A 23,042-nucleotide genomic window follows, 5' to 3' on the forward strand; every position below is an offset into this window, starting at 1 on the left:
CTTTCACACAGGCAAGACTGTTCAGGTCCGCCTGTTTGTTTTTTTGGCGGATCTGAACGGTCCCCCCCATGCATTCCTATGGGGCATCGGATGGCAGCGGAGACATGTCCGCTGACATCCGACCCGATCCGATCCGTCAAATCTGGACGGATGGAAACCCTATTTTCCATCCGTCCAGCGGATCGGATTGGATGAGAACGGACCGACGGTCCGTTCCCATCTGATTTTTCCCATAGAGATGCATGGGGAACTGACAGCTGTGTCTCTGCACACAGCGCGAAGACATAGCTGTCATCCTTCTGCTCAGCGGGGGATCGGCGGCTCGATCCCCCGCTGAGAAAAGCGGAGTCCATTTGACGGACAGTGTGTGAAAGGAGGCTAAAGGATAAAAAGGTTGAGAAAGGTGAGTGTAATTAAATGAGCCATGTAGCCACATAATGGTAGTGTTTTATCTCACCTGTTGGCACTTGCCTTTAATAGTTCATAGTTGATAAGGAGAATAATGTTTCCCTGTACAAAATAGTTTGGATTAATTTATTTTACTGCAAAGTGTAACAGTCTAAAGCAAAAAAAAAAGTCATTCCTGAACGCTGTTTTCTTTTTAAACATTAGTATCAGTAAGATCTCTTATCTTCAGAGCTGCTGCTGATACATCCCCAGACCACAAGATGAAGCTTTTTTTCTGCGATGTATCTGGATTATTGATAGCTCAGGTCTGTCGGTAGACTGAGGCGGCCTGGCCTACTGGGTTGATGCCATTTTACCCTCCAAGTGATAAACCTGTATGAAATTCCTCTGCTGCCATGAAGCATTTTTGTTATTCTTTTCTCCGAAAAATGATTAGCTCACCAACCGTGCAAACAATGGATGTTATAAATGACTTGCCTTTTAAAGCCTTGGCTGAAAGGCTTCAGTAGCTGTATGTTCAAGGCCTTATATTTTCTGAAAGTTCACCAAGTAGCACTTTAGTGGATATGTGGCAGAACAAATCTTGATAACGTGCTGTTCCCTGGAAGGCGGTATGGATTATATCTGATGATTTCAAGAGCTTTCGTGCTGAAGAAGAAAGCTCTCAAAGATAAATTTCATAACTGGCACTGTGCTACCGTTACACTGAGGCATTTTCCGATTGCTGGATTTGTGTATTGTATTCATTGTGTTCTGTTTAACATCGCAAAACTACTTGTTTTCTTTTATCCCATGCAAACATGCTTTAAGATGGTCAATTGAAAGCTTCTGAGTATTGTGGAAAATGACTGAAGTGTCTGTGAAATCTTCCTTTTTATTTGTAAGGCAAATATATTGTCCTTTTTTTTTTGGAAAGAAACGTATATACTATGAAAAAAGTTCTGTTTTCTAAGCTCACATTGATTTTGAATAAAGTTGACAGAAGAATGAAAAGGAGTAATGAATGGCACAGCTTGTTTTTCATTTTCTCTTTGATAACATCTTTCAGCGCTTAGTATTCCAAGCATATAATAATGTTTATACAGTCACTCCCAGGTTCACAGTACATAGTTGTCTATACATCTTCCCAGTGTATTCAGCAAGATTGCAGTATAGATTCTCCAAAATTGAGGTTGTCTACAGGTAGAATTACCAGTCATGGGGATCCCATGCACCTTTGATCCCTGCTCTGCATGACTGCTCTGGTCATACATAGATTCACCCTGTTTTAGAGTGCAGCAAATGCCACCATAAGAAACATCCATGATCAGATTTGTAATGACAGTTGGGTGGGGCAAAGGCTGGAGATCTCACTGGGTTTCAAAGAGGTATTTGAATTTTCTTATCCAGCATCCGTATGGATCTGAACTAGTAATATTGCGTTAACCTCACTTTGCAAGTGTGTGTAAGCATATGTGTGACATCATGCCTCACGGTATAGAGTTAAAGTGGTTGTAAACCGCAGACATAATATGGGCAAAGCATATCCTTCTATAGTGTGTGCTTGTCTCAATGCAGAGCCTGAAGTGCCATTTCTGTATTCTGCCTTGTTCCTCTATTAGCAGAAGTCACTTCCTGACACCAAGATAAAATGGTGATAGGGAGGGCACAATCTGTGATTGACAGCCTCAACTCTGTGTGTGTGTGTGTGGGGTTGTTCCTCTCCTCCCCTTCTCCTCCCCTCCCCCTTCCCCTCCCCTCCCCCTTCCCCTCCCCTCCCCCTTCCTTTCCCCTCCCCTCCTCCCCCTTCCTTTCCCCTCCCCTCTCTTCCCCCTTCCTTTCCCCTCCTCTCCCTTCCCCCCCTTCCTTTACCCTCCTCCCTCTTCCTTTACCCCCACTTCCTTTCCCCCCATCTCCTTCCTTCCCCCCTTCTTTTCCCCTCCCTTCCCCCTCCATCTTCCCTCCCCCTTCTTTTCCCCTCCCTTCCCTCTTCCTTTTCCCTCCCCTCCCCCCTCCCTCTTCCCTCCCCCTTCCTTCCTCCTCCCCTCCTCTCCCCCTTCCTTTTCCCTCCCGTCCCCTCCCCCTTCCTTTTCCCTCCCGTCCCCTCCCACTTTCTTTCCCCTCCCACTTTCTTTCCCCTCCCCTCCCCCTTCCTTTCCCCTTCCCTCCCCTCCCTCTTTCTTTCCCCTCCCCTTCCCTCCTTTCCAATCAGCTGTCAGAGTTCTCATCACTGCTGTAGCTTCAGCTCTCTGCCCCCTGCTTTTCAGAGCGGAGTGATCCTGTGTAAATTCTTCACTTTGAATGAATGTAAGGTAAGATGGCTGTAGATAAACAGGTGCAACTTGTGTAGAAGGATTTGTTTCATCTCTGTGTATTACCTGGGGACAGTCCCTCAGGTATATGTAAGGGTTTACAACCACTTTAAAGTGTATTTCCACTTTTAGCAGCCAAACTGAAAAAGAGCCTACTTTATATTCAGTACATGTTCCTATTAACAAAAAATAAATAAAATAAAAAGTGTTTGTTACCTTTTTAAGGACCCTTTACTTGCTTAAAAATCCTTACATGATTTCCTTGCTTTATACTGTTTAGGAGAGGGTGATAGAGTAATGTTTAACAATGTCCTAACAAAGGGTTAAATATTTAAAAACCACCCTTCTAGATTGTATGATAATGTAATGAGAGATCGTGTGGGGACAAAACGTGAGTTTTTGGATGATATCTATCCACAGGATTCTTTTGTGCATGGCAATTTGTTTTTGGTTTACAAGGTTTGTCTTACTACAGTTGATATGATATATTTTTGCATACTAAGTAAAAAGCTTGATGTCTATAAAACATTTATGTTTTCATTGTTCACATCCCACAGTCGCTTTGCTCTGTAAAATATTCATAAAGTCTGAGCTCATGTGACAAAACTGATTCTTCTTCTCCAATATCAAATGCTAATTTGTGTACATTATTTTCGATCATCACCTTCATCTTAAGGAGGTTTCTTGAGGTTTGTAAAGCTCTAGGGCCAGTGAATCAGTCATATTTTATATAAATCTTACTAGTTGCCACAAGCTTTTTTTGTGCTTTTCATAGTAAATGAAAAATACACATAAAGTGTAATAGCTATGTATACTCTGCAAACAGATGTGAAATTATGGTTCAGATTTTTATCAATGTTTCATTTACTTTTCTTAACCCTAAACTTGGGGGCTCTGTGTACCACCCCCCCCCCCCCCTCTTCCCTTTGAGGTCTCCCTGATGGAATTATGTGTTTGTTTTTTTTTGTTTTTTTTTTAAACCTTGTCTGATGTATTCTGGCCAGTCATATGATACAATAGGTCCTTTTCTCTTCAGTCTTCTCCCAGCCCTAGGCAGTCCTGGATTATGAAGAGTGATGCAGATGTGATGACATAATTTCTGCTCTGTGCATCAATATACAGTGAATCTATGGAGCTGGGCTCAGGGGTTGGGGTCATGACGTCCCGCACTCACAGAGCTCAATTTACTAAGAAGTAAAAACCGCATGAATTTTTACATTTAAAATAACTCATGCAGTTTTTATCCCAGGAACAGGCAGTTCACTAAAAAAGTGCCTTAAATTCCAATTTAAATTTTATTTTTTTTAACCTTATTTTACTACAGACCGGATCTCTGGCTGCAACATGACGTGAAACATTTAGCAGTGGTATTCCTACCACTCTTAAATTTGTCAGATCTAGTAAAGAGATGTTGGTTGCCAGGGAGCTGGCACCTGCCGGGTTCCTAACAACCAGTGCCCTGTTAATTAAGCTGTCAGCTGAGGGTTCCCTGCTGACGGGTGAAAGTAACAAAGGACCTGGTACACTGTGTAAAAACTGTAAGAAGGTTCCTATCGCAATCCATACCAGGCCCCTTAGAACCTGGTATGAATTTTGAATGGGACCAAATGCAAAAAATAAAATGTGAGTTCCCCCCCCCCCCCAAATTCCCTCCCCTCTTCCTAACCCATACCAGGTCATATGACTGCAACATGGGGGAGGTACTGATTTGGACAATGGCCTCTTCCCCACAACCCTTGTCTTGTGGTTGTGGGGGAGCTTATCAGAATCTGAAAGCCCCCTTTAACAATAAGGGGGCTCCCAAGCACCTGCCACCCCATGTGAATAAATAAGGGGTACATAGTAGCCCTTCTCATTCAGAAAAAAAAAAAATTACCCTAGAAATAAAAACACCCAAATATTTGGCAAGTCCTTTTTAAAAAAAAAAAAATGTCCCACAATGTAAATTCGTCGTCAAGCTTGTCGTTCAGTAATGCCAGTCCACGTCAGTCAGGATGGATGACTGCTGCCGATCTGCCCGAAAGAAAATAATCTTGCCCTTGTCCCCATCAGTATGTGTACCCCTCATGTTAAGGGCTTGTGGCCTTGTATTGTTTGGGGGGGGGGGGGCTGCATGCTAGGATAAGGATTTGCTATGGTATTTGTGGGGGAAATTACCCCATTTTTTTTTTTTTGGCATTTGGTATCACTTAAAATTCATACCAGACCCAAAGGGCCTGGTATGGATTTATGGATTGTGAGGAGAAAAGGATGATCCCCTACGCGATTTTTAAAAATGTTTTATTGTGTGTGTGTGTTTTATATATCCCGTCTCCTTTTGTTTATATTCACCTGTCAGCCGGACATGCCCGGCTGATAGGGATGAGTTACTGGTCGTTAGGATGCTGACGGAGACCAGCTCTTTAACAGCCAGTATCCCTAAGCTGAAATTTTCACATTTAGCAGTGGTGGGAATATATTTGTTAAATAGCAAGTGGCTGGACTACAAGCTCCAAATGTATTTGTTTTTTTCATGAATTCGACTTTGGTAAATAGCATCATTTTAGGCGTCATATAACAAACATTTTTAGCTTTTGCGGTATTTTATACATGCATTTTACAGCTAATTGGGTTGGCATTTATCTGCATAATCCAGGACTGCCTAGGGCTGAGAGAAGACTGAAGAGAAAGGGACCTATTCTTATCATTATCAGAGTCTTGATGTAAGGGTCTGATGTACATATTAAAGGAATGGGCTGCTGAGTTTGTGAGGAGACCTAGTTACCCCCCCCTCTTTTTTTTTTTTTTGTTCCTCCCATATAACCTGCTCTTCTCCTCTCACACCTTACTTTACGACTTGTCCCTGTTCCATTCTTTCCTTCTCATCTACTGTATATCCATCCTCCTCCCCTACCCCCTCCACTCACCATGCAGGATCAGGCCACGTCCTACACCGTTTCGACAAGAACAAAAGATGTTCACTCATGTTTGAGGGAGGACTACCTTGCTCTAACCTCTCTCTAATAGTGTCTGTTTTTTGTGGCGAAGATCAAGTGTAGTATCTGTTCTTATCAGTGATCTAGTGAAGGTTCTGTCCTGTCATTCTAGTCTGACTTAGGTTCGCCTAGGTTGGATCTGAAACTGGGACACCCACAGGCAGTTCGGGCATGTGGGAGTAATTCCGCTGGGAAAGCTGTAAGAGCCCATTACCTCCTGGTTTGAGCGATCTACCTTGTCTGGCCATGGGCTGGGAAGGCAGAGAATCCACAGTGCCTGTGCCCACTGGGAGTGGTCACCCTAAGGGTGCTCTTAGAAACACTTGGGTGTGGGACTCCACTGTGTGAAAAGGCACATGGTCACAGCCTCCAAAGCTTTTTTTTATGCACTGCGCCTTTTTGGCTAAGCCCGGGGGCAATTTTTGTCTACCAGGCCTCAGGGCCGTCCAGTGCCACTTATTTATTTTCTCCCCCAGGTTTTGTCTCACTTTCACTTTTGTGTGTGTTTTCTCACTGGATAAAGGGTGTAAGTCCTCAGGCTTGCCCTGATATCTAGGGGGAGGTTGTGCGGCCCTCAGGTTTTTTCCTCCCCTGCCCCCGGGGTCTCTCTTCGGGAAAGCCCCTCGAACAAGTATTCGATGGTTGACTTCGGCTGACCTAGAAAAATGTGATCTGCCAAGCCTCCTGGTTAGGCAGACCATTGTAAACCCTTTGTCCCTGTCAGGAGCCTTACACCCCGACGGATCAGGGTAGAGGTCCTACCCCTTTGGGGGTGGACTAAAGCACACCCTTAGGTGCACTTTTTAGTGTTTAGTGTTTCACATGCACATTTTTTGTTCACTTATGGGTTTTTTCGTTTAATGATTTGTACCACCTTGGAAAATTATAAAGAAAAAAGTACCTTGTTCTTTATTTTTTATAAAAATCATTCATGAGGCAAGAGGTTAAAATACTTTGTCATTTTCTGCATTATTGCTTCGGATTTTGGATTTCCATACAATGAAGTCGTTTGAGGGTGTTTTCACACTAGCTTTTTTGGTGCGCACCCGGGTTCGATTGACGTCAGAATTCGGTTCTTTTTGATGATGTGAACACTGTCTTTGAACTTGGGTGCGCACTTAAAAAGCGTGGTCTGGGGTACGGTTCATGTGAACTCCAGTACAGTTCGCTTCTGATGAGAACGCAATAATACCAAAGCAAGCAATTCTATCCATTTTGGCACCTTGTTTACAGCGGTGGCCAAGCAACATAAGTACGCGCTGGCTGCAGCTTGATGACACAAGTGTACCGTGGCTCGGATAGAAAAATCAAATGTGAACACAGTCCATCGGGGGCAGGGTGAGGGGGGAGCAATCGAACTCGGGTTCGGACCAGGCAATCGCACCAAGTGTGAAAACACCATGAATGTTATGTAATCTAATGTTGCAACAAAACGTCTTTTTACATGACAGTGAAGACAGTGCTGTGAAATATGATGCATTGTCCGGTTTATGCTGATAATTCCAAGGTACAGGTTTAAATATTGTTTATTTACATATTTTGTAATGTCTTACTTTTACTTCATGAACATTATATTGAAAAAATTCTTAAATTTGGTTGTAGACTTTAAATAAATTCAGTTTTCTGTACATTGTTATGTTTATTTTAATAAATAACTGTTTTTTTTTTTTTTTTTTTTTAAAGATTGTGTTTTATTTGGCAGTAGATATAATGGATTTAGGGTATCCAGATTCCCTCAGATGTAGCTGATTCCTCAGTTTAGGCATGGTTTGAGATTTAGCGGTTTTGATGCTTAAAGGGCAATGACAAGGGCTTGCACTGAATGAGTTTTCAGTATGTTAGGAGTAGAGCTGCACGATTAAATGTAACCGAATCGAGATCGCGATTCACTCCCCCTAACTATCTTAACATGACACTTGCTTGATTCTTTACATAGCTATGAGGGAGCAGCTGTCAAAAAAAAAAAAAAAAAAAGCCTCCTGCAAAAGCCTATCAGCATTAGTCTCCCACTGAACTGTAAACACAAATGATTACATTGTATCTTTTCTTTTCCTCTGCCGGAGGAAGGAAGTTTAACCTCTTAAAGACTAAACCTTTTTCCTACACTTGTTGCTTGCAAGTTAAATCCGTTTATTTTTCCTAAAAAAGTAGTTAGAACCCCCAAACATTTATATATTTTTTTTTTTAGCAGAGACCCTGCAGAATAAAATGGTGATTGTTGTAAATTTTTATGTCACACTGTATTTGCGCAGCAGTCTTTCAAACGCAATTAATACACTTTAATGAATAAAAAAATAAAAAAAAATAAAACAAAACCGTAAAGTTATCCCAATTTTTTTTATAATGTAAAAGATGTTACACAGAGAATCGTGAGAGAATCATGATCTTTATTCCAAGCAAAAAAATCGTGATTCTCATTTTGGCCAGAATCGTGCAGCTCTAGTTAGGAGTATTGTGCTAGGAAACAAGACGTCACTGATTGCATATTGACAACAAATGTCAAGGAGAACGTCAAAATGGATTCTGGAGATCCCAGTGATGCCAGGAAGTATGGAGAAGGCTTATCATTCTGAGTCAGACACCTCTACATCTGTCATCAGCCTTCAGTTTCATACACAGTGACATTTAGACTGCATTTGCATCCTATTTACATTATATCTATAGATATCTGACATATTCAATAAAGTGTTCGGATTCCTAATTGTGGTAACCTACAGGGACCATTTAGAAGTCAGTCTTCTGAAATTAGGCCAGTAGTGAAACATTCTCATTTGTTTCTGTGGTTGTGTTTTTTTCCCTGTGAACTCTTGGTATAAATGCAATTTCAGAATCGTATAATTTTTTTCAGAGAATATAGTTGTCATTTAGGGGGAAAAGGTAGCTAAACAGATAGTGCCCACAGAAATAAAAGTCAAACCAATCATATGTATAATATGAAATATATAGGTACATATAACTAGGTCAGTTTAGTTAAGTTCTACTGTTATTTCAACAATTGTCATTATGAAAAGATTATCTGTGAATAAGGAATTTTAGAGACAGCTGGTATGCAATTTGCAATAATATGCTTTAAAAACTGATGATGCCTGACATGAATGTTTTGGTGGTTTTGTCTGTAAAAGGCGAGCATGCGGAAAGTACATGTGCTGGTAAATTCTGGTTAAAAATGGAGTGGGAATGTACCATGAGAATTAGAAGTCAGAAAGAAAAAGAGCAAGAAAGTGGGTTCCCTACTGAACAGAAGGGTTTAGAGAGGCGATTGTGGAATGTTGGTTCAGATGGGGATATTGGGGTAGAGGTTTTTCCCATCTTGCAAATGCCACACTTAAAAGATGTAGATTACACATTTAGTAGAGTGGGCACTTGTCCAGCATGGTCTTAAACTGTTCTGAATCCATGTGTAGAAATTAGGCAGACAGTTTATTCATTAATGTGTTGTGTTTAGTGTGGCAGTGGAAAAAATCAATTCCTCTATTGGCATGAATAATCTTATAATTTATTATTTTAATTTCATTTTTTTTTCATCACATTTGAAATGTGTGAAGAAAGCAATGAGATGAAAATCTTTTGTTCAGCAAGATCAACCTTTCATTACCATTATCAGCACATTAGTAAACATTGTGACTATGAATGAACAGCTGGTAGGAAGGCTCTTTATTCTAAATTATACAGTGCTTCGTTATTTAGGGAAAACTATAATTTTGTTGTATGATGCATTGGTAAGGTCAGGGGCTTTGTCCAGTCTTCTAGATTGCCCAGTTCGGGGTGTAGCACATAAAATATTTGCTCTAGTCAATTGAATAGAAACTGATGCTTTTTTTAAGCAAATGTCTGACTTTTTGCAGTTTTATACTTTACTCAGACAATGCAAGAACTATGCCCAGTTTTAGGAATCATCTGTAGCCATGGATGAAGATAAAGTTGTGTATTACTATAGACCAGGGGTAATGAATTAAAATTCAAGAAGGTCCAGTCACTACATTTTTCTTTAGGCCGAGGTCTGAATCTCAAGTCTGTGCTTTGACTCAGAAAGATGGGCAAAACAAAACATGTCCATCAGCGTTGCTCTTAACATAAAATATGCCTATTAGAGTGCCCCTTAACATAAAATGTGCCCATCAGCGTGACCCTTAGCATAAAATTTGCCTATCAGTGTGACCCTTAACATAGAATATGCCCATCAGCGTGACCCTTAACATAAAATAAGGGGCATACTGATGGGCACATTTTATGTTTGAAGGCACTCTGATGAGCACATTTTATTTTAGGATGCACTCTGATGGGCAGATTTTATGTTAGGGGCATGCTGCTGATGGGCAAAACAAAATGTGTCCATCAGCGTTGCTCTTAACATATATATATATATATATATATATATATATATATATATATATATATATATATATATATAGACATGCTCAGTCTGCACTTTATAAAATAAGCAACCCCCTAAAAATGTGCCCCACATACCTTTTGGAGGTGGAAAATGAGTGAGCCAGGAACAGCAGGGGGGGGGCGCACGTGATTTCATGCCCCAATTCGTTTCCCGGCTGAGAGTGAGAGTCGGGAGCCACAGTTAGGAGCAGGGGGGTGGTGTGCGCGCGCGCGACGTCACGCCCCAACTTGCGGCCCTGCCGGGAGTAGGCCGGTAGCTGTAGAAAGAAGCAGGGGGGTGGGGTGCACACACGGGAAGTCACTGGTTGCTGGGACACCTGCGGTCTCAGCAAACCAATGACTGCTTATAGTGGCAGCCTGACGGTGTGTGCGGAAGCATCGTGTGGTCTGTTCTTGGACTGCGGGCCGCCATTGATTGACGCCTGCTATATACTACATTGCGATCTACAAAACTGTATCTTCTTTTACATGGAAAAACAAATTAATATTGAGCGTTTAATTGTAAATCTAGTGCAGTTCTGTCCAACTTAAAGTAGAACTATAGGCACATTTTTTTTTCTCATTTTGGATAGAGCAAGGGAGGGTTATAACCCCTGTCAGAATTTTTTCTCGTCATCTGTGTCCCATTGCATAATTAACCTTCACTTCCTGTCCAATAGCCTAACAGGAGGTGAGAAGAAATACCTGAAAATTAAGGGTACTCTTTGGGGACCCCCAGGTCACAGGAACTAGTTCCCCATTGAAAGCGGGCAACCCACAATTTGTAGTTTTCTTTTACTTTCACTTTCAATAAAAAATGGTAAACAGGACTTCTCCTTAATGGGAGCACAGACAGCAATAAAAACTGACAGAGGTTCTAGTCCCTCTCCACTCTTTCCAAAACTAAAAAGAAAAGTTTTGTCTTTAGTTATACTTTTAAAGTGACACTAAATTATATTGTTTCATAGATCATACATACACATCTATTACTTAAAGTGGTTGTAAAGCCACTTGTTTATGAACATGCAATCACCTGTGTTTAAGAACGACGTGCCCCAGTGTCTGTGTTTTATTTAAAAAAAATATGACAATTTCTACCTCTTTCACAGCGCCTCCTGGCGCTCTTGCTACTGCTCGGCTCTCTCCTCTCCCAGGCTGACAACTACAGTGGGAGGAGCTGAGAACTCCCGCTAACGTCAGCCGCGGAGAAGGGAAGGAGAGGAGGAGAGAGCCGAGCAGTCGTGTGAGCGCCAGAAGGCGCTGTGAAATAAGGTAGAAATTGTCATATTTTTTAAAAATACACATACACTGGGGCACATATAGTTATTAAACACAGGGAAAATATTACAATTCTGATAAGAGGAGGAGGGAAAGGGGTGGGGAGCAGAGTGGCGCTGTCACAAGCTGACAGGCAGGGAGGACAATTGGGGAGAGGACAGAGGAGAGCTGCGGATGATGGAGGCACTTAAACTGACCACAGTGTCAGCAGCCATGATAAACCGTGGTCAGTTTACAGGGGGGGGGGGGAGGTAGAACCAGGCAGGATCAATCAGGTATTTCAGGTGATAGAGGGGGCCAAATTTTACAGCACAAGCACTGTGCTGCATAACATGCTTTAAGGGAACAGATACATTTTTAATTAGTAACAAACGCTTTAGTTGCCCTGTAACCTATTTTTCATGAAATTGCTTGGAAGCAGTTAATGTTAATTGCAGTCATGTGCACTGCTCTATGCACACTACAAATCCTATAGTCTAAAGTTCCTAGTCAATCTTGGGTCCAAGCAGCGGAGGGTGACTACATTTCTGCATCCATTGGGGACAAACGTAGATATTATTATTACTGGAAGCCAGATTACAGCAGCTAAAAAAAAAAAAAAAAAAAAAGGATTTGGAGATTTAAAAATATATACTTAAATGATTAGTTCACCTTTAAAAATATTGAATGCATATTTTTTGCATGTAAAATTGTTTTTGTAATGGACCTGTAAACCATTGCACCCACGATCAGCAGATCATGTATGTAATGTCACAGTCCTGCACACTGTCCATCTGTCTGGCCTTACCTCTTATACAGCCAGGCAGCTACACTGTGACTGGAAGCATGAATGAACTAAAACACCATGGCTGTTTTCCCATTCACAGAACACTGTTAGCTAAGAATCCAACATGCTGATTGTACCTAAGTCAATCGATGGTTCTACATGGTGTAGCAGAGCATCCCAGAGAGAGCCAGGAAAAGTCCTGTTCGGGGTTTATACATCACCCAGGCATCTCTCCATGATCCAGTTCAGATCTTGCTCCTAATCCCCAGGCCAATATAAACTCACCTGAGACAGACAGCATCTCTCTCTCAGCCTGGGAACACAGACATTTGTCTAGGAGAGCAGAAGGTTGGTAACACTGTCAGTGTGTGTCTTTGGAAGCTGACAAGCTGTAGGCTTGCTCAGTCTGTGTTAGTTAGGGACTACATTGTGTGTAGTAAGCGCCGGGACACGGCTAGGCTTTTGTTTATTATTAGAATTCCTGCTTGTTTTCCTTTAAGCATTGTACAGTACCTGTTTATAAACTTGTATATAGCACCAATAAACACCGCACGGTTTGTCACTACCTCATTGGATTTGGTATCTGTGCCTGAAAGACTGCTCATCCCAGGGAGCTTTGCACCTGCTACCTGTTCCCCAGCTTACAATGGGTACAGTCCCATAGATGGATTGAATCTCTGCCGGTCCCTGCTGAACAGACAGAATCTGTGCCTAGTCGCTGTATACTTTCCACACATATACACATTGTACCCCCAAAATACCCCTACTTACTATGTCACAAGTGACAGTCTCACAGATGTACAAAAACCTCAAAAAGAATCATTTTTAAAAATGTACCCCTAAGTGAAAATGTCCAAATTGGGCCCAATTAGCTATTTTCCAACCCCGGTGTCATGTGACTCATTAGTGTTACAAGGTCTCAGGTGTGAATGGGGAGCAGGTGTGTTAAATTTGGTGTTAGCGCTCTCACTCTCTCATACTAGTCACTGGAAGTTCATCATGGCCCCTTATGGCAAAGAACTCTCTGAGGATCTGAAAAACAGAATTGTTGCTCTACATAAAGATAGCCTAGGCCATAAGAAGATTGCCAAGACCCTGAAACTGAGCTGCAGCATGGTGGCCAAGACCATACAGCGTTTTACCAGTTCAGGTTCCACTCAGAACAGGCCTCCCCATGGTCGGCCAAAGAAGCTGAGTGCACGTGCTCAGCGTCATATCCAGAGATCATCTTGGGGAAATAGACGTATGAGTGCTGCCAGCATTGCTGCAGAGGTTGAAGGGGTGGGGGGGTCAGCCTGTCAGTGCTCAGACCACACGCCACAAACTGCATCAATTTGGTCTGCATGGCTGTCATACCAGAAGGAAGCCTCTTCTAAAGATGATGCACAAAGCTGAAAAACGTTTTCTGAAATCAAGCAGACTAAGGACATGGATTACTAGAACAGTGTTTCTCAGCTCTGGTCCTCAGGGCACACTAACAGGCCAGGTTTGCAATAAAACTGAAATACATCACAGGTGATCCCATTTGCTGCTCAGTGATTGCAGTACTCCAGTCTGCATCTCCCCAAGGTAATACTTAAAATCTGGCCTGTTAGTGTGCCCTGAGGACAGGAGTTGAAAAACACTGTACTAGAACCATGTCCTGTGGTCTAAAGAGACCAAGATAAACTTATTTGGTTCACATGGTGTCAAGCAGGAAGGTGGAGGAGTGCAAGGTCTCTAACATTCACCAGTTCTGTGATGTTGTCATGGAGGAGTGGAAGAGGACTCCAGTGGCAACCTTTGAAGCTCTGGGGAACTCCATGCCCAAGAGGGTTGAGGCAGTTCTGGAAATTAATGGTGGCCACACAAAATATTGACACATGAGGTCCCTGCAAAGGGAGATTCTAACCAAATGGGACAAGACTCTGCAGTCTCGGGACAATCGGATCTGGCTGAGTTGGGGAACGAGGGAGTCCCTAATATGGTGGGCTCGTTCTCCGCAGCTTTGGCTGGGAAAATCCTTCCTTCCCTTATATTGGACAGTGGTCACCACGGATGCCAGCCTGTCTGGCTGGGGAGGCATCCTTCGCAAGCATTCTACTCAGGAGATCTGGACGCTGGAAGAGTCCAGACTACCAATCAATGTCTTGGAATGCAGAGCGATCAGACTGTGTCTGAATCATTAGATGGATCGTCTTCAGGGTTGTCCAGAGGTGTTTAATCAGCTGTGTCACCGGTGGGGAACCCCCGAGGTGGATCTATTGGTGTCTCGGCTCAACAGAAAGTTGCAGAGGTTTGTGGCTCAGTCAAGGGATCCTCTGGCGGATGCCACAGACTCGTTGGTGGCCCCGTGAGGTCAGTATTATCTGATTTAGGCCTTCCCTCCTCTTGAGCTTCTGCCTAGACTGCTACGCAGGATCGAGGCAGAAGGAATTCCTGTCATCTTAGTGGCTCCAGACTGGCCTCGTCAGGCTTAGTACACCGATTTGGTGTGACTAATCACTGACGTTCCTTGGAAGCTTCCTCTCAGGGAGGATCTGCTGTCCCAAGGACCGATCTTCCATCCTCCTTTACAGTCGCTGGCTTTGACAGCTTGGCTGTTTAATGCCAGGTGCTGAAGGATAGGGGTTTATTTGAATCAATGATTCCCAGCTAAGAAATCTACTTCTAGGAAGATCTGCCATCGTACGTGGAAGACGTACATTGCGTAGTGTGAGTCGCTTGGGGTTCATCCTCGTTTATTCTCTGTGGCTCAGATCTTAACCTTCCTTCAACGGGGGGTTAAACAGAATTTGGCTTTGAGTACCTTTAAGGGCCAGGTGTCGGCTTTGGTGGTCTTCTTTCAACAACCTTTTGCCACACACTCTCTTGTGTGTACCTTTCTTCAGGGTGTCAGATATTTGGTCCCTCCCGTGTGAGCTCCATTTCCGCCTTGGGATCTCTACAGAAGCCTCCCCTGGAAAATATTCGGGAGATTCCCCTGCTTACGCTGTCCCAGAAGGTGGACTTTTTGGGGGCTATCACCTCTGCGTGTAGGGTATCAGAGCTTGCGGTGTTATGCGAAGAACATTTTCAGCAAATGCAGACAGTACCAATAGATCTTGCCAGAAATGTGGTATTCTTATCGGCTTGTGTGAGTAGCACCTAAATATATCCTTTTCTTTCCTAGATATTTTCTGAAAACTGCCAATTGCTGAGCCTTCTATGCATTGGAGACCAGGGGTCCTCAAACTTCGGCTCTCCAGCTGTTGCAGAACCACACATTTCACGAGGCATTGTAAAACTCTTGACATTCACAGACATGACTAGGCATGATGGGAATTGTAGTTCCTGAACAACTGGAGGGCCATAGTTTGAAGACCCCTGATGGAGATAAAGACATACAGATGTGTTTGTTGTCCATAGCATGAGTGCAGCCTAAGCTGACAGCCAGGGCTCCATCCATATATACAGTGGAGGAGTAGCGTAGCCACTCAGGGACAAGAAGAAGCTTGGAAAAAGAAAATGAATGCAACCACCATACGAATTAGTAGTAGGCTGTGGCGTATTACATTTATAGTTTTAGGTTTAGATGCACTTTAAGGTGAGTTGAGATGCAAGTATGAAAAATACTTATGTCTTGGTATGCTGACGCCTTAAGGATTTGCCTTCACTGAATCTGAGAAGCCAAGCCCAACCCCGCACCATAATCCCCCCCCCCCTCCACCAAATTACTTATAGGGGTGGGCCAAACCTTTTGGCAATATAGTGTGGATGAGCGAGCTTGAGGTGGAGGAACTTGACTGGCTTCAACCTGATTGAACACCTTTGGGATGAGTTAGAGCAGAGACTGTGAGCCAGGCCTTCTTGTCAAAAATTGGTGCCTGAAATCACGAATGTGCTTCTGGAAGAATGGTCAAACTTTCCCATAGACATACTCCTAAACCTTGTGAACAGCCTTCCCAGAAGAGTTGAAGCTGTTATAGCTGCAAAGGGTGGGCCAACTCAAATACTGAACCTCAGACTAAGACTGGGATGCCGTTAAAATTCATGTGCGTGTAAAGGCAAGCGTCCCAATACTTTTGGCTATATAGTGTATATCTCTCCCATTAAATCAAATCAATAATAATAGATTCCAAAAGGCACTAGAACAATGCTAGAAATTCAAAGCATGAAGTGGTAAAGTTCATTAAAAAGTCCAAGCAAAAGTCCCACAAATGATATAACTGCAAATAGCAGTGTCCAAAACTTGCAAGAAAGATGATGTGATTATCCAACTCCCATCAGTCACCTCAAGTGTTCACCCTATGTGAATCTCACTCACCAAATGGTTATACCTCACATATAAATGCTCGGCATTCATTTGCCCAGAATGCACCACCTCTTCTGAAGAGTATTCCCATACACTGGTATGAATGATAATCCAGTATTCCTCAGATATTGGGCAAAGAATAGGAAACCTGCATAGTGTATTACCATAAAAATATTAACATTTATTAAACATCCAATAACTTCTCACAAACCTAAAGATGTCAAAGGCATATCATATATCTCAGCTTATCACTTAGCAGTGCAATGGCTGCCCCACACATCTTCAGCACCCCCTCCAGGATAATATGTATTGTCAATACCAATTGCTGTGCTGCTACACCCTGACACAGCGTTTCATCCACTGATATTTTTTTTTTTTTTTTTAAAGGCCCAACATTTTTTTTATAGTTGATAAAGAATTGCATGAACAAGTCCAATCAGTTCAGTCAGATACTGCTAAATGGGATGTAGTGACAGGTGTTAGTCATGAAATGCATTTTCTAGTTCTAAATAAAGACATTTTGCACCTCAGCCTGCCTCAATAATCGCACTTGATCGCTTCCCCGCCAAGTTTGTTTGAATAGAAGCTGCTTTTATGGAGAATAGACCTGAGGGAATGTGAATGCAGCATTTCTCCCTCCTGTGCCCTTTACTTTACCCTCCATAGAAATACACTTGGTATTTGTTCAGTCTTGTGGCAGTGGTGGCATGACGGAAAAGCCATGTTTCATTCACAACGGTGCGAACAGGCCCCCCCCTCCCTGCCGGAGTAGAGGACAATGGTAAATGCACAAAGGAAATATCATGGTACAGCATCAAAGAAAATAAAGAAATAAATTGTATGTTAACCTCTTAGCCCTTTTAGAGGATTATGATGCTGGGAGGTGGAGCACGGCTTAAGATTGTGTGACTGCCATGATTGGCTGTCACGGCGGTCACGTGGTCCGAAAACTGCCAAACGCAACTAGCAATCGATCTTTCGGTTAGGCTACAGTAACTGTGCTGGGAGCACACAGCGCGTGCTCTTAGCAATTCACGCAAATATGCGGCCCCTCTGTGCGAAGGATCAGGGGCAAGAGGCCACATCTTTGCGTACGGCCGGCGCCAAGGGGTTAATATGGATTAGGTGCACGAATATCATAGGGCCCGCGTAAGGCTTGTTTCAGTTTTTGGCATTATTTAGTATAAGGCAGCCCATACACAAGCCATTTTTTTTTTTTTTATGGCCTATTTATAGGCGATTGGACAAATTAAAGCATGCTTAGTCATGCAGCAGTTCACTTAAAAGGTAAAGTAGTTTTTTTTTTCTCTCTAGTCTGTCAGTGGCCATAATAATGGTACACTATAATACTAAATTTACTCTTAGCGATGCCATTTGGGATAACTGTCTGCCATGACTGTTGTACAGAGCAGTGTTAGGATCTTCTGACTGCTAATTAAACTCATGCTGCTATTACTGAGAGAAATTTTTTTTAAAAGTGGGTTCTGTGTCCTTTTATCTCACTTTCCAACCCTTCATCTGATCTTGACGGACTTGTGACAAGAGTGCGCTAATCCACTGCAACTGATCAGTATCATGTCTTCCATCTCATGTCCTGGAGAGGGAAAATCTGACTGGGTGTGTCGCACTTTGCTCATCATCAAGCATTATGCACTTTTCTCATCATCAATCATTAGGGGACTTGCTATTAAGAAGGCATTGGGATCTAAGTTGCAGGTATCAGTTTAAGGCTAGGCTCACACTATTGCAGTTTCCAGGCGACCATTTTTATGCAGACACAGCAGCCCATTCAAATTCATTTTAACTACAAAAAAAAACAGGGAAAGGGTCACTGCACCTTTTCCACAATCGAAGCTGCAGGAAAACCACACAGTGGTAGCAGCAGCACAATTTTGCTGTGGGTGCAAGAAAGTGTGCGATATATACACAGTCCCACATGCGCAGAAGTCTGAACCTAGCCTTAGGCCCCTTTTGCATGGGCAAAGCGCCCAACGGACTCAGTTTTGCTCAGTGGGGATCGCTCCGCCGATCCCCGCTGAGCAGGCGGATGACAGCTCCGTCTCCGCTTACTTTGCAGAGATGAAGCTGTCGGAGCCCCGCTCTCCTCTTATCCGATTCAATCTTCCAGACGGATGGAAAATAGGGTTTCCATCCGTCTGGATTTCACGGACAGGATTGGATCGCATAGCAGCGGGTGTCAGCGGAGATGTCTCCGCTGACATCCGCTGCTCCATAGGGCTGCATGGAGCATCCGATCAGGTTCGCCTGAAAAACTGACAGGCGGACCGGATCTGAAAGCCCATGTGAAAGGGGACATACATCAGTTTAAGATGTTTCTGAAATCATTAGGAAGTAATTGATGCAATTGACCTTCATTTGACCTGCTTCAAGCTATTTTTTGCATTCCCATATAAATGCAGAACCCATATGGTGTGAACAAAAGCCTTAAAGCACATATAGGTTTGTCAGGCTGAATGAGAAACAAAATCTGACAAATTTAACCATCTCCACCATGCAGTACAGATGGACGAATCTCCCTACTCAGCTACTGTATTTTGACAAGCCGGCCCAACTGGCCCCAGCTTTTTTACCAACAGTTTTCCTCTCGACTACTTCAATTTTTCAATTAAAGGGTATCGGGTAGAAGGGGGCAGACAGGGCTACCCACTAAGTGTATTTTAACCAGTTTATTATATTCCTACAGTATATGGCCATCCTAAAGTTGAATTCAAGGCAAACAAGTATTGGCTAAATTCAAAAGATGTGTATTCTTCCCTGAATCTTGCATTTCCTCAAGAAAACTGTGTCCAGTTCTGGAGACTTCACTTACAGAAAGATATTTATAAAACAGAACAAGTCCAGAGATGGGTAACAAAAATGGTGAAAGGTTTGGGGGATAAAACATATCGAGAGCAACTTCAGGAACTTATTATGTACAGTCTGGAGGAAAAATGGGAAAGGGGAATATAATTGAAACCTTTAAATACATCATAGGGGTGAATAAGGGTCTGGAGGGCAGTTTTGCAATATGAAACCAAAATCAAGAACACGGGGACATGACCTTAAATTAACTGGAGGAAAGTTAAAAACGAATCTTAGAAAGTATTATTTTACTGAAAGGTTAGTTGATGCTTGGAATAAACTACCAGCAGAGGTAGTGAGACAGTCAACAGTAAATGGCAAACAATCATGCTTGGGACAAACATAGATCTATACTCAGACAAAAGTTAACCAAAAAACAAAAATGGGCAGACTCGATGGACTACTGTCTTTTTCTGCCGTCACTTTTCTATGTTTCTATCTGTTCAGTAATCCAGTGTGCAGTGTTTCCTCTGTGTAGAACCTTCCTGTAAAAAAAGAAGTGGGTAGCTGCTCTCTTGTGCGGGGGGGGGACTGGTCTTGTCTCCTCACCCTCCTCTAGTTTTCTGCAGACAGCCTGAAGTGTGCGGAGCTTTTGGGTTCCTCCCACAGCTCTGCTGCCTGCACAGACTATGTACAGCACAGTGATGGTGTTAGGGCCATCTTTAATATTGATTGGACCCTGGGCAAATATTTTCTTGGGCCCTCCCAAATCCACTTATCAACTATTTGCAGGCAGTGGGGGCTCAAGGGGCAGCTGCTTTGGGCCTCACAACAATGACTTGGGCCCAGGGCAGCTGTCCCTTTTGCCCTGTGTTAAAGACGGCCCTGGATGGTGTCACTTCTACTTCTACAAGGTAACTCCTGGGTTTGTAAAGGTATTTGATGCACACAAAGTGGATGTATAGCCTTTGTGACTATTGAGCAATATGTTTAAAGAAAAGCTTTTGAGCCTTGAGTTCAACTCCAAGTCCGTTAAGTTATAAATCCACAGCTGTTGACCCAGAGGAAGGAAAATCAAAGCTTCAACAGGACAGCTGCCAGTACTTTCTGTTGTGACTATGTTCACTTGTACAGTGAGGATCACAGAGTTATATTCTGCAGATTCAGGTGCAGATTCAGGGGTTGCTGAGGATGGCCCTGACTCTAGAGTCTAGATAAGGAATGGCTGCTACATTCCTTTATTTTTTAGCCATATGCTCTCGTGACAATCTGTTATGTTCCTTTTAGCCCACCTGGTTATATGTTCTCTTTAAAATAAAAAAGCCCAGTATAAACATCACCCTAAGACCCTGCAACTATTAATAATGCCTCTGATAGAATTGCAGAGAGTTAGGTGAACCTGTCAGAACTTTAAGTACCTGTAGAGGAAGCCTCAAATGAAAACCACAATGTTCAAGCTCCTGGGCCACATACTGGTTGAGCTGTAAAGTTGAACCTCTTAATCGAAATTCAGCCAGGATCAGCCAAATTTCATACATTTATAAGAATCATTTACTGATCAACTTCTGTACAACAAGCCTGTTGGGAAATGTCCACACAATCAGTGCCGCCAGCTATATAGCTATAGCCGGCAGCACTGCTCGGTGTATTCTGATGGTGGGGAAGTCCCCCCCCACTGTCAGAATACAAAGGCGCAGTGGAAGGATTCCCCCATCCAAATCGAGAGTGTGGATGGGGGAATCTAGTCTTCATTTTTTTTTTTTTTTTTTTTTTCACGTAATCCACTGGTTGCATGACAGTAAATAAATAAATAGACTCGTGTATGGGCTGCCTTAGACTACACTGCTAGTAACTCAGCCTGTAGTGTCCAGCTGAATACTCCCATCTGAGACATCTCATGCAGTGTTGATTCATAACCTTTGCCTAAAAATTCTTAATGCTGATCTGAGGCTTTTGTGCAGCTCTTTTTTGGGTGTTACCCTGGTTTGTAATGTTGATTAACCTACACCGAGATTAGATGCTTCCGGCATTTGAGTTTATGATGGGTGCTTAACATTTCTTTTTAATGAAGATGAATGAATGGTGTTTAATGTATGTATGACAACTCTGGTCAAGTAGAGGCTGAGATGTGATTTAATCAGGTCTAACAAGTGAAGATTAAATTTCTGCATTCTTCTTCCACAGGCTGCTCTGTACCGTCTCAGTGGAGACTGGAATCCCTTGCACATTGACCCCAGCTTTGCAGCACTGGGAGGTAAGTCAATAGCACCGTCTCCATAGACCAAAATTAACACACTCTACTTTACTTACTGCCAAAGTAGAGAATTTCATTGCTGTAAGACATTGTGCCACAATATGATAGGTATATTCCCATTCAACTTTTGGCCATTCCCCTGATTGTCCAGCAGTATTCAGATCAAAGAAAATTAGGCTTTATATGTTCAATCCTACACAGCCCATTCTGCTGAGATGATAATCCAGAATATTGGCTTCCTAAAGAGAATCTCTAAGGAAATGTTCACTTTTTCTATTCATTTAAACCAGTAATACATTTTTCCCTTTTTTTTTTTATATTAAAAAAATATCAACTTGAAAGCGTGTTTTCTGCCAGAACTGTGTTTCAGGAGTTTTGGAGCAAGCTAGAAGCATAACAACCCCATCTTCATTTTCTGTCTCTTTAATAATGATTTAGTAGAGCAGGGAAAGCCTAGAACCCTTGTCAGCCTTTTATTTCTGTTACTGTTGCAGATTTTCTCCTGTTTAATGAAATCCTCATAACAATGACAGTAAGCCCAGGTTCACACTGAGGCCCTTTTGAAATCAAGCCGGCATTTCAGGCCGACTTCAGGGGCGTGTACACAAACATCTGTGTAAACTACTTTTGGGAATCGGCACGGCAAAGTCGGCGGACCACCAATTCGGATGGTGCAATTGCCGGGAACAGGCTCCGATTTGACATGTCAAATCGGACCAATGCGAACGTGGGCCAAGAGAAAGGAAACCTTTATAACTGAGCCTCAGATGTGAGTAAAAACCCTACAAGGGTTTTAATCCTAAATGCTACCTGAGACAACATGAAGGTTTTATCTCTAGACATATACTTACCGTGGGTGCATCCATAGCTAATAATATATGCCATGTTTGGGTGTAGTAGCTGCTATCAATGACCAGCCAGTCGGCAGCATAAGTTGTAGAGGACATCTAGGGGTCTTTGAGGCTTGCTGTCATTATCTGCCCTTGAATACATAAGTTATATAATGTTTCATGTTTACAGGTCTAGCGAGTTTACAGAAGGGGAGAGCACATGGGTGTGCTCAACAGTACCCTATAGCTCCTTCATTGACCTGTCAGTACTCTGTTGGCTGGCCCTAGACCAGGCTGCACCTCCTAATTGCACTAGAGAACAAGAATCTTGCACTGGGGACTTTGGCAGGCAAGACTATTTATGTATGTGTGCCTCCAGGTTTGCTTGGAGACCAGTTTTAAATACAACATACACTTTTTGTTTTAATTTAAAGCTGACATTTAGGTATGGCTATTATTACATAGTTATATGTGGTCCAACTTGGACCAGTATATGTGTCTATGTGCCATACCTGTTGGATCCCTGTAGAAGCTGGAAATCACTGTAGTACTGCTAATACTGTGATCTCCACAAGATTTCGGGTCTCGTGCTGGACAGCTCCCTGCTGCATTATGAACACAGAAGGTTTCTCAGCATGGGAACCATACAGAGGACACTTTGCATTTTCTTAGTAACTGCAAAGCATTCTCTGCTTGGATGAAGTGGAGGGTTGGTTCAGTAATGTCATGATCTCTCCCTTGTCCAATCCGATCAAATGAGAAAATGCAAAGTGTTCTTTAAATGGCACCTG

The 23,042-nt window shown here is 42.7% G+C and overlaps 1 protein-coding gene across 2 annotated transcripts in view; it reads left to right on the forward strand.

The window, feature by feature from the left end:
• HSD17B4 (hydroxysteroid 17-beta dehydrogenase 4) overlaps window positions 1-23,042 on the forward strand; it is a 544,183-nt gene that overhangs the window by 402,387 nt on the left and 118,754 nt on the right. For both annotated transcript variants that reach the window (XM_082251744.1, XM_082251745.1), the window contains exon 18: window positions 21,352-21,421. In XM_082251744.1, coding sequence (XP_082107870.1) covers window positions 21,352-21,421 — 70 coding nt within the window. The remainder of the gene's footprint in view (window positions 1-21,351; window positions 21,422-23,042) is intronic.

Source organism: Pelophylax lessonae (genome assembly GCF_965119305.1).
Source record: "Pelophylax lessonae genome assembly, chromosome: 1".
In the NCBI taxonomy this organism is placed as follows: domain Eukaryota; kingdom Metazoa; phylum Chordata; class Amphibia; order Anura; family Ranidae; genus Pelophylax; species Pelophylax lessonae.